The sequence below is a fragment of the Branchiostoma lanceolatum genome, chromosome 7 (genome assembly GCF_035083965.1).
Source record: "Branchiostoma lanceolatum isolate klBraLanc5 chromosome 7, klBraLanc5.hap2, whole genome shotgun sequence".
In the NCBI taxonomy this organism is placed as follows: Eukaryota; Metazoa; Chordata; class Leptocardii; order Amphioxiformes; family Branchiostomatidae; genus Branchiostoma; species Branchiostoma lanceolatum.
The window spans coordinates 2,584,564-2,601,674 of NC_089728.1; the positions used below are offsets into that span (position 1 = coordinate 2,584,564).

General features: G+C 43.3%; 1 protein-coding gene and 1 non-coding gene across 2 annotated transcripts; one reads left to right on the top strand and one right to left on the bottom strand.

The window, feature by feature from the left end:
• Nucleotides 1-120: 120 nt before the first annotated feature.
• LOC136438987 (glycine receptor subunit alpha-3-like) lies at nucleotides 121-6,800 on the bottom strand. The gene is made up of 10 exons (XM_066434066.1): nucleotides 6,642-6,800; nucleotides 6,050-6,156; nucleotides 5,481-5,548; nucleotides 4,895-5,121; nucleotides 4,426-4,508; nucleotides 3,927-4,058; nucleotides 3,545-3,623; nucleotides 2,960-3,094; nucleotides 2,211-2,358; nucleotides 121-934 (listed from the first exon to the last, which is right to left on the bottom strand). The coding sequence occupies exons 2-10, from the start codon at nucleotides 6,117-6,119 to the stop codon at nucleotides 662-664; spliced, it is 1,215 nt and encodes a 404-aa protein (XP_066290163.1). The 5' UTR covers nucleotides 6,120-6,156; nucleotides 6,642-6,800; the 3' UTR covers nucleotides 121-661.
• A 7,625-nt stretch (nucleotides 6,801-14,425) lies between these two features.
• LOC136439464 (U1 spliceosomal RNA) lies at nucleotides 14,426-14,591 on the top strand. Its single transcript, XR_010756530.1, has one exon. It is a non-coding gene; the product is annotated as a U1 spliceosomal RNA (small nuclear RNA).
• Nucleotides 14,592-17,111: the final 2,520 nt, after the last annotated feature.

The window sequence follows — 17,111 nt, forward strand, 5'->3', positions numbered from 1 at the left end:
GCTGTCTGAAACGTCTGACAGTTTCGAAATTCTATCCGGTTGCTTGAATAACTATTTTTGGCGTATCTTACTACCTGGATGTCTAACCTTCATCAACGACTCTTGTCTATAGTTGACAACCTGTCTACTGTGACCATTTTCTTCTAGAGTGTTTACTCCAGACAGCGTAGACTGTACATCTGAAATGCTGCGATGATATCGATATATACAAACGGCCTATCGAAATGGCCAAAAGACAGTAATGATGGGCTAACGTTTTATCCAACCTTATTTTGGAACATTACAATAAGCAAAACCGTGTCACAAACTTCGTGATCCTATTGCTTGTTTATTACATTATCGACATTTTTTTTTTAAATTCTATTCACGTTAACATAAACATTTGACTGAATCTTCCCTGCCTTGGCAGAAACATTTTTCTTACATGTACACAAATACGAGAATACAGTATGACCATGCAGTACAGTGATAAAAACACATGCAGTGCAGTGCTAGTCAGCAGGCTTGGCGCATACTTTTCTTCAGCAAGCCATTAACAACAAGGCCGTGACCATAACCGTGTAAATTATATACATTGTTTCCAAATGATCTTTCATTTTAAGTCGCCATGTTCAAGTCATATGTCAAAATTTCAACCCGTTTAGGATCGTAAATTTAAATGTTACACTTTTCCTTCATAACTGCCCATGTACACGGCCCAGTAGATAATATTGAATAGTATAAAGGTTGCAGGGAAGAATATCTTGGACGCCAGGTCTATCTTAGCAGCAATTATCTGCCCGCGTTCATCACTATCCGCCATGGCCTGCGCCACGTCCTCGTCAAAGTCCTCCTCAACCGTCGCCTCTTTCTTCTCCCTCTCCTTCTGATCCTCGGCAGCATCCTTCCCGTTGCTGAAGGGGTGAACCTTCAGGACGCCGTTGGGCTGGAAAGCCTGCAAGGAAGGGGAAAGGCACGAATGAGCTTTCGTAGCTCGGAAAGTTCATCTGTGGTGCTAGAATTCATGATGATAGATGTAAATGACGAAGGGTCTTTTTCAACTGCAATTGCCAACACGACGAACTGGCAACGACTGTCGTACAGCAGTGGTGGGTGAGTTCAGCTCTCTGAGTTGGTCATTGCAGATTAGATTAATGGTTTTCAACCCATGCAAGCTGTGACAGCAGCAAACCAAACAATATGGAAAACCGAATGACGACCCGCCTCAGTTGAAGAACTAAAAAGCGGTGAAGATGATGAAGCTGAAGATGATGATGAAGACGTGCATTTAGTATGCGGTGGGTAACGGTGGGTACTGTAAACTGACATGAAAATGCTGAAGCTTTTCGGTAAGACGACATTATACATTCATCTTGTACGTGCTGTGCGCAAGTACATTCCTGCTAGATAAATAGGTGACCCTTTGGTTAAAGATGGGTGGATTACAGTCTGATGTTTGTGTAGGTTAGTAGAAGCTTGACCTACCCATTTCTTCCTTCGCCGCTGATAAAAATATGATAAAACCGTTGTTAAATTACAATATATACAGACAATGCACAAATCATTAGACAATTGCAGGCATTCTAAATATTTGATTGTATATAAGAAGCTCAAATCGGCCTGCTGGCCGCTTTTCATTCAGGTCATGAATGAGGATGTAAGAGTCAGACAAAATATAACAAAGATTTCGAAACATCTATGACTTATGCTTAGGTCCCATTCGCGCCGGTGCCCGTAGGGGAGGTAGCCCCAGCCGGGCCCCGAAGCCACAAATTTGTCCCGGTGGACTGCCGGGTACGGGAGGGGGACCTCCCGGTGTTCGCACGATTAGCTCACGGCGTCTATTTGTTACCGGGTCCCGCGTTGATTTTAAGTCCGATTTAAAATAATTCGGGGTCCCGGCCGGGCCCCAAAATAGCCCAGCAGCCACAGGGTGTCCCGCAAGGCCACGTCGTGGTCACGCCCAAAAGTGCAAAACAACCCAGCCCGACAACTATTCAACGGGGTCCTTTTTTTCAATTGGGACCTAAGCATGATTGCATACTGTAAATGCATTTAAGTTCGCATGTTTTTTTTTTTTTTTATCTCGCGGCGTTTGAAGCAATAGTAGCGCTACAGTCAATTGGTGGTCAAAACGTTTCGCGCTTAAGAGTTCACCGCAAAAACCGCGAACATTAAACCACTGCGAACATTTCTGCATTTACAGTACATGTACCTCTAACATCACTTACGTCTTTGTTCTTGTTCATCTGCTTAGAGATCATGCTCTCCTGTTTCCTGCGCGAGAAGTGGTGCGCAGCCGCGAACTCCACCAGCGCCGTGAACACGTAGATGGTGCACACCAGCATCCAGATGTCGATGGCCCGGATGTACGAGAACCTAGGGGACGAGAAAAAAAGCAAAATCTGAAGGTTATTGGTTTCTATTTCAGTAGTGTGTCTGGGAGATACATATACCTAAAGAGCACACCAGCATCCAGGTGTCGATGGCCCGGATGTACGAGAACCTGTGGAAAAAGAAAATATCAGATGTTGAACAGTCACAATACTAGTATCAATGGCAAATATCACCCATAGATCATCCTCCACCGTTATCTTGCATATATTTGATGTTGAGTGATCACAAATTTGAAAATGTTTGGTAGGTACGTAGATTTGAAATACGGTAGTTAATCGAGTAGCAGTCCACAGTGTTCTGCAGCTGCAGTGGTCTGGACACTATGCAGCTGTGTGTGTTTGTGTTTTACCTTTGAATGGAGCTCCTTGTCGCCGACGTGAGGGTGGTGGAGGTGAGAACGATGGTGGGTGTATGTGTGTTTGTGTGTGTGTGTGTGTGTGTGTGTGTGTATGTGTGGAATTACCTTGGAATGGAGCTCCTTGTGGCCGACGTGAGGGTGGTGGAGGTGAGCACGGTGGTGGGTGTATGTGTGTTTGTGTGTGTGTGTGTGTGTTTGTGTGTGTGTGTGTGTATGTGTGTTTACCTTGGAATGGAGCTCCTTGTGGCCGACGTGAGGGTGGTGGAGGTGAGCACGGTGGTGATGCCCAGCGCGACCCGGGCGGGGGCCTGGAGCGGACTGATCCAGAACGTCAGCCACGACAGGGCCACGATCAGCGCGCTACGGGACGAGGGAACGGCACTGGATTAAAATCTAGCTAATAGGTTGGTACATTAATGAATGAATTAAGAATTTATCGTACGTATTTGCACCATTGCTCTTGTAACGTACGGTCTATGGGAAAACAAAACATACAAGCTACAGTACAGACTGTCATCTGGGTTCGTAGTTACTCAACCAAAGGCATTTTGTGTGCCGACGTTTTGGTAACCTTTTTAGATGCCTTCCTCAGGTTACAAAAGATTACTGAACATTGATGGAAAATATTGACTTTGGTTGTGTAACTACAAGCACGGTATACTAGTGTATCGACTTCCGATCTTATGAATCTCTTACAGATACAATCCAGCATGATCCCAACAAGGTGAGGTGTCTGATATCAACTTGGTTAGAACTGGAGCAAGATTATGGATTATATTTGAACGTTGAATATGTACGGCAATGACCCACCTTGGCACATATGTCTGTGTGATGTAGTACCCGATACTTCGCACCATCTTAAAAGTGGCCTGGTTGCAGCCGAATTCACCTGCGAGAAAGAAAGACATGATTAACAAAATATCTGGGAATATAGGACCAGATCATACATAAATTGATGTTGTCGGAACTCACTTATGATCATGAAAATTTGGGTGAATATGAGTGTGTGCGTGAGAGTGAGTGGGTGAGTGAGTCAGTCAGTGAGAGTGAGAGTGAGTGGGTGGGTGGGTGGGTGGGTGTAAGTGTGTGAGTGAGTGAGTGAGTGAGTGTGTGAGAGTGAGTGTGTATGTGTGTGTGTGTGTGTGTGTGTGTGTGTGTGTGTGTGTGTGTGTGTGTGTATACTTCTGCCTACCTATGGAGTAGTTCCCGCCACAACTGGTCCAGGTCCACCCGTCGATGACGTACTCCGGCAGTTCTATCCCAGGGTTCATCTCTACAGCCGGCTCTTTCCACTCTATTATCAGGTCATCCGTTGTCATACCGTCTGAAGTCGCCAGGGGGACAAAAACAGGAAATTAGCGGTGAACCTCAAACACATGGAAAAGGGGTCTTCAAACCTTGACCTTATTGCTGTCTGTATTCATCGGTCGCTTCCATTAACCGTAGAATAAAGGATACCGACGAAACATGAGCCTAAGGTGTGGCTTTATATTTTCAATTTACGAAATAGTTCCTCAGAATAAAGTTCGTGTCTCAAATTAAGTAAAAAGGTGCCAGAATAAGATGGCAAAATCAGCTGAACTTGACTTATAATTAAATCATGTAGACGGAAGCTGAAGCTCATTGATGAATGTATGGTTAAAAGTACGTTATAAGCCGGATTTGCTTTATAAAAAAGTACATGTACTTACATGGTCCCAGCTGAATCTTGCAGAACTGAGCATCAAAAGGGTATTGGCGGAAATCCATCGGGCAGGAATTTTTCAACGTCTTCCTAGTAGGTTTAAAGAGACAAGAAATGTCTTGGTGTAATTCTATGGCGCCCCCGTCTAGGTAAGTCGAAGTTTTCATGTTAGCAATTACAATTCAACTTTAATTCAGAATGACTTCTAACAACGCAGATGAACTTTCGAGTGCAGAACAGAATCTGTCTTACTTTTGGCAAAAGACAGTGACAAGATTCGATGAACTTTCTTAATATTGTGTTGGAACAAAGTTTTAGCTGTGTACAAGATGTAACCATTGCATTTGACTGTACGTATACTACTTGTTTTATTTATTTATACATGTATGACACAGGGCCCCACTGCAAAGCTTATCACTGAGCCGGGCAACCCTGGATGAAATGACAGAAAATAAAATAAATAAACCAATTTTTACTTTTCGCTGGACAGAATGTCCCCGTTGGGCCAGACCCACATGAGGCTGGTGAAGGCGCTGGAGGCGCGGAAGCCGGCGTCCTTCTCGTTCAGGAAGTAGATGTCGGGCGTCCAGACCAGACTGCGGGCGGCCACGTGCAGCTGCGCGGTCTGGTTCGCCTGCGTCGGCGTGAACTTGAACCGGGGGTCGTTCCACCACATCCGGAAGTAGAACGTGATGACGTATTCCTATAGTGAAGAAGAAAGAAGAAAAAAAGAGTTCTGATGCATTTCCATAGAAATATTCACACACACACAGACAAACACACACACACACATTCACATACATTGTACATACACATACCTAAACACACATACATACACACACACACACACACACACGCACAAACACACACACACACACACATTTGGCTAAGTATAATCTTCAACACATGAACACACACATACACACACGCACGCACGCACATACACACAAACACAAACACACTTAGTGAAGGTAATAGCTGAAGCTGGAACGACTTGAGAGTTCCGCCCTTATTGAAAAGTTATTGTTTAAAAAATCTACAACAAAACTACTAAAGCCTTACCATTGATATCTCGGAGATGGAGGCGATGCTCTCCACGTACATCTGCATCAGAACGTGAACTCCCGGACCTGAGACGGTAATGACGGATACGTCGTTAGGCATCCGTAAAACTAAGCGTCATTTGTTTTGGACTGAAAATTCCTAAGACACTCCTCACTATTAAGGGAAACGTATTATCGTGTGGAAGGGTGTTTCGCCCGGAACGGATCGGAGAGGTCCCGGGTTCAAGACCCCGATGTTGTGCCCTTGGGAAAGGCTTTTTACACGACTTGACGCAATTCACTCAGGTGAAAATAAGTACCTGGCGTCGGTAAGGGACGTCCCTTGGATAGGATGGAGGTCCCATGGTTAAGGATAGCCACACCTTAAGTACCACACTTATTGGAAAGAGTAGGGGTCCTTCCCGGTGTGAGTGGTTTAAAACCTACAGTCCTATGGTCTCACACTGTGGGGCAATTATCGTCTTGAGGTCACCTGAGCTAGCGCCGAATGGCAGCCGCTCCAGAACCTTGTTTCAAAATAACGCAGAGAAGAGAAGAGAAGAATAAAGAGAAGTTAAATTTGGTCACCTTGATCATTGGGACGGATCCTCATGTCGTATGTCTCCAGAATCTTGTAAAAATCTCTCATCGAGTGCATCTCTGGCGGCTTTGGTGACGACGTCGTTACCTGAGTTCTGCAACAAAAGTGAAGACGGTGAACTTGGCTAGTAAGTTGTCTTGGAATAGGGGACTACAACGTAGCGTAAAAAAAATACGGACTCAAATCAGGTGGGGCGTTTGCCTCATGCTGTGTCTAGCATATTTTTAAAGGGAAAGCGTACATTATGCCGCAAAATATATTCTAGATGAATCATATTGTTGTAAATGTGGCGTACGGTTAGTGCATCGGTCACCGGGATAGAGACAATTGATGTGATATATTGATAAGTGTATCCACTGGCGCTAATGCGGACTGCGCGTCTGAAATGTGCTAATATCGAATGTATCACATATCTAACAGCTGATTATACAGCACACTGTTATCGATATACATTTATTAGTACTGTTCTAGAGTATAAACATACATAGCTAGATTATTGTCTCTTCTGTAATTCATAGCTTAGATTAGTTCTTTAAAATTGTTAGATATTAGCAATAGTTCAACTAGACAATTCCTTACCCGGAGCCTGCGGTTGTTGCTGCCGTTGTTGCTGCCGTTGTTCTTGCCGGTGTTGTCGCGGTTGTTGTGGCTGCTATTGTTCCGCCTGGTGTTGATGCTGTTGTTGTTGGATCAGGACTGGGACTGGGGCTGGTGCTGTTAGTAGCATCTGCCGTGTGGATGAAAGTTAGTAGTGAATTATGTCAAACCTTTCCATACATTATATACGAAAGAAGCGATAGATTTTACTATCGGGGAGCAAGGGATGTAGGCACCAAGGACGGTGTTGGAGTGAGGGTTCGCCCTTTCACGGTGTGGAGTTTTAGAGAATTTTAAAATGGGGCATTCTAAGGCTTCCTGAGGGGGAAATTACTGTCATCAATGCTATGCAGCATACATCAATGCAATACAACATACGCCAATCTAAATTTCATTCTTTTCAATGGATGTGCTCTCCGGGATAAGGGAGGTCATGGTTAGAGCATGGGTGCGCAGCACCCTTGTTCCCCTCTTGAGAAAAAGCTATTCACCTTAGTGTATCTGTGTGTACCATTGCAATTAGCCTACGTACATGAATGTGCAAATACAGAGATCATTATGAAAACGAATTCATCACTTTTGGAAGTTTCAATCGTTCATTGAAAGCGATATTTGTTTTCAAAACACCCGTGACGCCGGGTGTTAAAGGATGTGTCCAGACTGCGACATACAGTAATGTTGTCTTTAGATGGAGGACAGACTGAAATCCGATCTTTCTGTTACATCAACCTAACACTACGGTCGAATACACTGCAAATGCTACCCCCCCCCCTTCCATCATGGTGTGGTATCAGATAGTTCTTTGGATATGACTCAACGCATTTCCACATTTCACAAAGATCGGTACTGCTATCAAGGGGTTTTCTGTACGTTTTCATTTGATAATGATAAGGTCATTGCAGGTTCTTGCCCGTAGGCTAATTGCAAGTACATGTAACATGGAAGGACGGACAGACAATGGGTAACAATATAGCGTGTGACTATTCTAGTCTAATTACTCGGAAATCCTACATTAGTTGGGTTTGACTTCTTTTTCGTTTGATACTCTGTAGTGTTAGACTCTTTTACTGATGAACATATAAAACAGATGTAAACAAAACGTATTTCCTCACCACTTATCCTTATGATGAAGCACAGGATCATCACACGAAGGAAAAACACCCTGGGTACCGCGGCCATGGTGCTAGATTCCTGTTGTACATAACAAAGAAATTAACACAACATAGTTTCTAAACCTAGAAGAAAATTGTGAATCTTGATGCCACTTGACTTGACTTTCCTACACACTCACACATTTTCGTTTGATGTAAGGAGAGAGAGCACTCTTAAGTTTTTTATAGCACAATAACTGTAACAGGTACAATGTATGGCAACTGGTACATGCATGACAGTTGAACTATTGCTCATATCTGGTAATTTACAGCACTAATCTACTTTTTGATTTAGGTTGTACACACGCGTCAAGGTGATACGTCGCGTGCTAGCAAACTTTGTTCTCCATGTTTATTTGTTGTAGCTCAGAGCACTGGGAAGATAAGTACAAAACGCCGTATCTTTCATTATGTGTTTTTGGGGTATTCTAAGCAAAAAAGAATATTGTCTGGAACATACTGAATCAAGATTGAACTGTAATTGCCAACACAAAAATTGGACTTACCCAAATTTTCGACTGTCCAACGCCAGTCTTTGTCAATGACAGTCGAAAATGTGGGTAAGTCCAATTTTTGTGTTGGCAATTACAGTTCAACCTTGATTCAAAATGACTTCTACCAACACAGATGAACTTTCAAGTGATGTACTGAACATAGTTCCACACGACAGCAACAGCTCGGGATGATCAGGAGATTTCCTCAGTACCCTTCACACCTTCTTCATGTGGCGGAAACAGATTAAATCGTTTACTGTAAACCGAACGCGAGGAGCCGAAAGTTTGTACCTAAACGTAACACACCATCTGAACTGTTTACCGCAGTTTACTCACCTGCTCACAGCGTTGAGTTTAGACGTAGAAGGTTCCCATGTGTCACAACATGTGGGTACAAAAATCACGCTTGAACCTGTAGCAAATAATACATCATGGAGTGAGAGGTGTTAAAACAAATGTTACTAGTACCTAGGGTATCCGATATCTCTATCTTCATCACGTAAATGTCGGATGTATGGTGACATTAGCAATTGTACAATTTGTACAAACTGTTAAAAAACGGATGGAAAAAAATAAACTACTAACGTTAACATAGCAACACGTCGACGCAATTTCCCCCGCTAGATCGTCAGCTTTTTTTTCTCTTTGTACTGAAGTGAAAAGTCTCCGTCGTGTAGCCATTACGTTAGTTAAGCTTGGCTTACACTTTTTTATTTTCCAAAATATTTTTGGTTTGCCAACTGACGAATCCAGGCGCGGCAGGTCTATTCAGGCACTGTTTATATGTCAACGTTACGGATGGGTGCCCATGCGGTACAGAGCACCTGATACGCGCTGTGTATGTGTAAACTCTCTGTATAAACCGGCGACGTCACCAATACATTCAAACGCCCACCTTTTAAATGTTTTATTCTGCACCGTACTCCAAGGGAATTATGTACATTAGTGGACATTTCCAACGTTTTTCTTTCCTGAATGACTGAAAAGTCTGCGTTATCCCTTGCCTAGCAGAGTTCGTGGCTTAGCCAGGAGGGCTATTGTTGGTAGGTAACTCTACACCGGATCATAATATCAGCAGTGTAGGCACACCCTCAGGGCGTGAAACATGAACTGTGTAGGGTCACGTAAGCCTTCACAGACTCTTCTTACGCACTCGCGGCCCGGGACTTTTAAAAGAGTCTGACAGGACCTTGACATTAATAAAAACGTAGAACTGAACATGTCCTAGAGAAAAATACTAGGTAGAGAGAACACCTACACCTTTTTCATTTGTCAAAACAAACTAACTTCCAGAGGGAAAACGTAACCATGGATACATATCAACATTAACTAAATCGTGCTTCTAGCGGCCCGCCTGACATCTACAGGCCCCAGTTTACCCCCGCCAGTGAGAGATTGTGTAAACACAGGCTACGTATCAACGGAAAAGTGCCACGATGTTGGACATCTCCACCGCCTTCACAAACGCTGATGGGCGAAAACATCATATAAATCTACATAAAAATGAACGGAGAGGGTAACATTTGTTGGGCACTGAAAATATCAACTTAAGCCACATACAAGTTGAACTTAGATATGTTTTCCACAGGAAATTCCAAAAAGAATTGTCTCCAAGGTTTGTGCCATAATCATTTCAGACGTACTGATTCTGCCAACACTTGACACTCGTGATTTTAACAGAAAACTTCAGTGCCACCGTCGACGATCAGAAAGACATCCCAAATCCCTTAATATTAAAACGAATTCCGTTGATTTTAGGTGTAGCAGAGAAGTAGATCAATGTTTGGCATCTAAGTTTTTAGAATCATTCTACACTGCCTTCACTAACATCATTATGTTATCAATCGACTTTCAATACGAGTTAGTTTTCTCAGTTACCTTGCAACTGAGCACTGTTAAGGTCGGCTTGAGTGACATATAGCCTATTGACATCGTTTTCCCGACCACTGGAAAAAATGCGCTATTTCCACATGTACACAAAATGATTGCCAATGTCATTACTGACATTATTTGCACATAGTTACCCTACCAAGGAAGCCTCAATGTAACGTCTTTCGTCGCACCTATTCTGCCTGGTAATAGTTTTTCTGTGCCAAGTCGTCGACGATCACAATATATTATTTGCAAATACATGCTCTAAGGCTTATTGCAAGTGCATGTAATATGAAAGAATGATAACAAGTACAGTGCACGTGATTTTAACAGATGATACATATGCTAAGATACTAATTAAGTAAAATACTAACATATAGTACTACTTCTGTTATGTTTTACTTCTTTGCTGGAGGCAGTGAAAGAAGAGATATCACTCCTAGAACACGAAATTCTAAACCCATCAGTTACGAATGAATCGCGTTCATATCCGATATTATCGTGAAAACGTCAACCACAAGGTGTGGCAGACAAGTTGAAAGTATGCACTCACGAACGCTGGGTTTATCTGTCTTCGGAGCCCCGCACGAAACCGTCTACTCTTGCCCCACGCCCTGATGTTCTTATGTGGCGATTTGCTTGGTGTAGGGGTTAGCAATACAAAATGCCGTGACGGCAGCAAAACTGCCTTTATGAATAACACAATAAGAATGTATGAAACCTCTCTATTCTATGTAAAAACGTCAGTATATATGAGGTCAGGAGCCGCTTAAAGGGATAGAATGCATTGACAACTTCAACAGAATACCGCGCTTAGCCTACGCGTCAAGATATCTTTTGAAAGCTGTTATAGTTCATAAATTATTCCGCCGAAGGATCACGGCGGTAGATCTTTCGGTAATTGAAGTAATTGAGGCCTGAATTTACAGAATTAAAAGGTGACGCACTGACGCATTCTTGTCTACAAACGGTTGGGAGCAACCTTTCACCTGCCTTAAGATTTAAAGGTGATCATCTGAAAGAAGAGGAATAAGGCTTACATACCAGACACTTTACAGAGCTTATGGTTTATTGATAGGAAATGTAGCGGATTTCCTGGCATGTCTTATGCATTGTTTCTCATTAGTAATGCCGGTATTTTGCTATTAGCCGTAGTGATACATGATATGAAATGTGTCCTTTTTCGGGAATTTTCTTTAACAGTAGGATGTCCCAGTTTGCAGAGTCTCATTGTTGTTTCAACCACAACAGGCGACAAGATTATCGTAACCATGGAAAAATTAAAAGAAAGTATTTCCAAAATAAAGTAAGAAGGCGGGCGTGACGCATGTTTTTTCTGACAATATCCAAACAAATGTATAGGAGAGGGTCTCGAGGTTCTCCCGACTGCCCTAGTTTTATAGTCTCTACCAGTCACTGACTGACTGACTGACTGACTGACTGACTGACTGACTGACTGACTGACTGACTCACTGACTCACTCACTCACTCACTCACTCACTCACTCACCGTAACTAGCTAACTACGCCAGTTATAGGGAGCATAGGCTTTTAAATTTGCATGAACCCATTCCAGGTGCTGTAAGAAGTGAATAACGAGGGCATAACTTATGACGTTTTTTAATTTACAATTCCCAAGCAAATGTAGAAGGAGAAGGTAGCGAGGTTCTCTCGACTGTCCGACTTCTGACAGACTGATCTGGAAGCCTGACTCCCTGCCTATATGTATATGTCACAGTAGAGATTGGAATCCAGTAGAGTCCGGAACTCTACTAGTAGAGATTGGAATTCCAATCTCTACTAGTAGAGACTGGAATTCCAATCTCTACTAGTAGAGACTGGAATTCCAATCTCTACTAGTAGAGTTCTGGATTCTACTAGTTGAGATTGGATTTCCAATCTCTACTAGTAGAGATTGGAATCGGGATCTGAATATTGGGATTCCATTCTCTCGTAGGGGAATTCCAGATTCTGCTACATGTAGTAGAGATTGGAATTATTCCAGGACAATCTCCAATTCTAAAAGGAGCAAGGAGGTTATATAACCTCCTTGAAAGGAGATATTCAGATTGCCTCAAAATGTTTTCGAGAATAGTCTTAATCATTTCACACCTAAAATTTCAGCATAGGTAAGCCTACATTCACCATTACTATTTCATGTTTTAGATACCTGATAACTTTGACATCAACTTTGGAACTGGCTTGGCAGGGGTGAATTAGCTCTCATTATACCGAGTCACTAACAAACTGGAAAAACTGGTAGAGCATTTTTAGTCACTAACTCATAATGTCCGTATGCAAATGTATCTGATTGACATATCAGTGGCATTTACAAATAGCCATTGACTAAGGTTGGACCGGACGGCTATCCTCATGGTTACAATGTGTCTTGACAGAAGGTTTATTAGATATCTATTCTCCTTGTAGAGAATGGAATGCCAATATTCAGATCCCGATTCCAATCTCTACTAGTAGAGATTGGAATTCCAATCTCAACTAGTGGAATCCAGAACTCTACTAGTAGAGATTGGAATTCCAATCTCTACTAGTAGAGTTCCGGACTCTACTGGATTCCAATCTCTACCGTGACATATATATTATGTTCCCAGGCCAGGAGATGGGCGAGACGCATACCTTTTCTGACAATATCCAAGTATATGTAGAAGGAGAGGGTAGTGAGGTTTTCCCGACTAGTACTGCCCTGCTTGGCAGTCAGCACCGGAAGCTTGACTAATAATATATATGTACCCAGCCCGGCCAGGTACTCAGTGCCCCTCGCTTCCCACAATTCAATTGCGGCTCCGGGCATCACTTTATCCAGCTTCAGTCTGACTCTTCGGACAGACAGACACACACACCGACAGACAGACAGACAGATAGACAGGCAGGTACACACACACACACACACACACACACACACACACACACACACAGACAGACAGAGAAGAGCACGTCTCTCGGCTGTCTCCTCCCGTAATTTTTCTTTCTAGCTATAGATCTTTCGCACAAATGCCAAAGTCTTACTCTAACTACATATTTCATCATGTCCCAGTCTGTATCAGCTGGCAGGAGACATAAAGAACAAACAACTCACCCTGTCGGTCAAGGTTCGCTCCTACCTGATCGGCGTTCAGGTCAAGCAAGGGAAGCGATTGAACTTGTCGTGTGGTCTCCGGCGTTGTAGGACAGGTCGGGGAAATTTGTGATTATTTATTTTTCGTCCATAAGAATAATATAGGACGAGAGCTATGCTTAAATTGTGCGTACATCCTACATTGGTAAGAATATCGCAAAATGCCTTTCACTGTTGTTCTATTCACTTCCTCTCTTCCCTGAAAATTCACAACAGCGCGTAGTCTGAACAGCACGGTCTGCGGCCCGACACGCACGCGGCCTGAATGGGTCTTTCTTGGAGGCTTCGTTGGGTACTACAGGTACAAGACATGGCCAGTGACGATGTAAGGAAGTGTACGGTTTACACACGTCTGGTGAAATCAGCCGTAGCCAACTTCACTTCAACTGTATTTTGCAACGAGTTCCACGACCGCATAATCATTGTCTCATTAACAATCGAAATCATGCCGAAATCATGCATACTTTGTGTATAATCATGTAAACGTCAATGTACATGTATAAGTGACATGACGCTAGTTTACCTAAGTCCAATGCATTTTTCGGCATTTCTCGAAGTGTTCTGAATACGTTAGTCTGCCAAGTCAAGTTTCATTTCTGACGGTATTATTGATGTTGTATCTAGCATATATCAATACATAGCCCGTTTTAAAAAAATCCCGCATATTTGTTATCCTGCGGATTTAGGTGAAGTACATATATGTCACAAGTATGAAAGTCACGCCTGACTGCTATCATTTTCTACAAAAGCGCCACCTAGCGTAATGGCACAGAACTGCTTCATTTCGACAGGTGAGTCACGATGACGTCACAGACAATTATGTTAATGACACACAAAACGTCACGACAGGTAGAAGATTATGTTAATGATATCACATCACAACCTCTCTTAACAGCGCAAATATTTCTTCATATTCAACGTCAAAGATCATGATAGTTCATTTCTCACAAGTTCCAAAACTTGTTGTAAACGTTTAAAACTAAATATTGGAAAACTTTCGCTCTTTATAACACTATAACAATTAGAACAGTTGTTTTTAGACTTGGTTGGACGGCTAAAACCACGTCGGAAAGAGAAAGTTGTCTGCCTCACTTGTATAGACCGACGTAATGACGTCATACTTACCTGGCAGAGACAGTACGCTGATCATGCACGGCGCTCGTCCAGGGCGAGGCCTGACCATTGCACAGTCGGTCTGGGTTGACTCCTGCGATTACCCCAAACGCGGGTAACTCGGCTGCGTAATTTCTGATAGTGGGGGTCTGCGTTCGCGCTTACCCCCGCCATAAATAATCTAAAGAAGTTCACAGCAATACACTACTGACGAAACTACTAGTACCACGGAACACTGTTTGTTGCTGCCGACTCCTCTCCATTACGACTGCTGCTCTGATTTATTTTCTGTATACTTTAATTTTCGTTTCTGACTCTCTTTATCTCTCTAGGGAGCGAGCGAAACGTTAAACATCCCGCACTGACTCCAAGTCCATTGACCGAAACCTCCGTAGGCTGGGTCCTTAACCATAGGCGAAATACTGTGTTGTGCTACCTTCATGTGTGCCTTTTCCTGGGTCTACCCTAGCTGTACTTGGTCCTCAAGCGCAAAGCTGGCGATATCAACAACCGTTCGGGTGTCTGCAATAAGATTTGGTACACTTTTGCACCTTTACTGGTTTTATAGAACGAATGAAAAGAAATCGAAGTTCAAGGTTGCTTAACGTTACTCAAATCCTCCAAGGGGCGCACCCGGCGCACCTGCTAGCCCGGCCGTATTGTCTCCCACTGTTGAGACGTTCTGGGCCAGGTTGGAGGCCTGCCCAACCTATACTATAGCTAGCCTGCCCCCCCCCCCCCTGGTATGCCCTTGATGGGGTCATTTGAGGGTGTTATTAAAGTTGAAGTTGAAGAACGCAAAAGCCTCAAAACCCTGTACCCTACATCTGCTTGGAGATCGGGATTCCTCTGAGAGTTTCCTCCGCGCATGCGTCCTAGCGAGATTCGAAAGTTTCCCGGGAGTTCTGCGAGACGGAGGTTTACTGTGAGGAGGCTGTTTTCGTCTGTAGAGAGCTGAGGGAAAATTACACACTTTACCGCGAATAACAGGTAGGCAAGGAGTTGCTGTACGTTATATAAAGCATATCCAGACTGCCATGCTGTATTGTGATGTGTGGTTCGCCGATTGCGAGGGAAGATCGGAGAGTTTTGGTTTTGAGTGTGAGTGCTGCCGACTCCATGTGACTCGGTGGGACACAAGCTTCCCGCCGAGAAGTAAATGGAAAACAGCGCTGCACAGGAAATATCGCACATATGTCGACTTGTAGGTCTCTGATAATATCTGTATAATGCACTTTTGCAGAACATCTAGTGTACTGGTCTTTTTGTACGTAGTTTGACGTCTATGCTCGATGTGTTCAGGCGACAGTTTGCTTATATCACCGTGAGAAGCCATTATAATTTCGCCATAGGTCCCGTTCACACCACAATGACAGCTCATTTGCATTTGTTTGTTTTTACAAGTTTTAATCACGGAGGTCTGCAGAACACAATGCACTAGAAAGTTAACACCCCCTCCCCTTCCTGAAAGAGTTACTGTTATACTATTGGTGAAATTTCAAAGGCTGTTGTGATAATTTAGGAAAAAGATTTATGCTGACTGTGAACTGTAATTTTTAATAGGGATCTCAGACTCTCAGCTTTGAACTTATGTATGAAGTTAAGTGCAGAAAATTCAAGCTTTAAAAATATATACTTTACTGCTATGGCTGACCAAAAGTTTTGCGGTGGTTTTGAGGTCGCACTGAAGACTTCACTATGAAAACCACAAGCATAAAACCACCACGATCATTTCTCCATTTACAGAATTCAGTCTAAATTTTGCCTAATTTCTACCATGTTCCCACCAACCTATGGGGTCAGTCTTGTAGAGACTATCGTCCTCAGTCTGATGTCATCTTTATCTGTTTCTTCCCACCTGGCAGGTCTCCTGTCCTGCGCCATGTTCCCCACATGCCACGGCAGGAACCTTCTCAAGACGGACGACGCAGCGCCGCTCAGACGGCCGCGGAAAGCAGAGGGTGCTTCAACCAAGAAGGCGAACAGTACAACCTGCCTCGCACCAGGAAAAACAGAAGATGTGCCTTCTTCTAACGGGAGAGACACTGGATCTGTCCGCGTAGCAAAGAATCCTGAAGAGGTGTCATTGCGAAGGCCCAGAAAAGCAGAGGCTGCTTTAACAAAGGAGAACAGTACAACCTGTCCTGTACCACGGAAAATAGTAGATGTGCCTACTTGTGACTTGAGGAAGACAGAGAGTGGATATGTCTGTGTAGCAAGGATACCGGAAGTGGTATCATTGCGACGGCCCAGAAAAGCAGAGGCCATCTCAACAAAGAAGGAAATCAGTATAACCTGTCCTGTACCACAGAAAATAAAAGATGTGCCTACTTGTACATCTAAGAAGACAGAGAGTGGATCTGTCAGTGTAGAGCTGAAAACAGTAGAGGCACCAGCTCCTGTGTCCACAAAGACTGATCCTGTGACATCTCCAACTCTCTTCCCCACACTGCCTCTCTGGTACTGTAGTTTTAGCTTGCAGTTTGTCAGTAATGCAAGAATTACCTGTGAAGAAAGTCGCAATTTCGATGTTAACTTCAAACTTTGAAAGGTGTTTAGAGAAAAAAGTGTTGCATTTACATACTAACTAATACTAGTAGTATGTTGTGAGGACAGTCAAAAGACTCTTCTGAACCTCTGGTATCAACCCTTTGTTGCAGTCCTCTTCTTTCATTTCTGAAATAATTGTT

What these genes read in the sequence shown, in the direction of transcription:
- LOC136438987 (XM_066434066.1), bottom strand. Translation starts at nt 6,119, where the DNA reads ATGCACTCGATGAGAGATTTTTACAAGATTCTGGAGACATACGACATG. An exon ending in ACAAGGAGCTCCATTCCAAG is followed by an intron (nt 2,359 to 2,959) that starts GTAAACACACAT and finishes CTCGTCCCCTAG; the next exon opens with GTTCTCGTACATCCGGGCCA. An exon ending in AGATGAACAAGAACAAAGAC is followed by an intron (nt 935 to 2,210) that starts GTAAGTGATGTT and finishes CCTTCCTTGCAG; the next exon opens with GCTTTCCAGCCCAACGGCGT.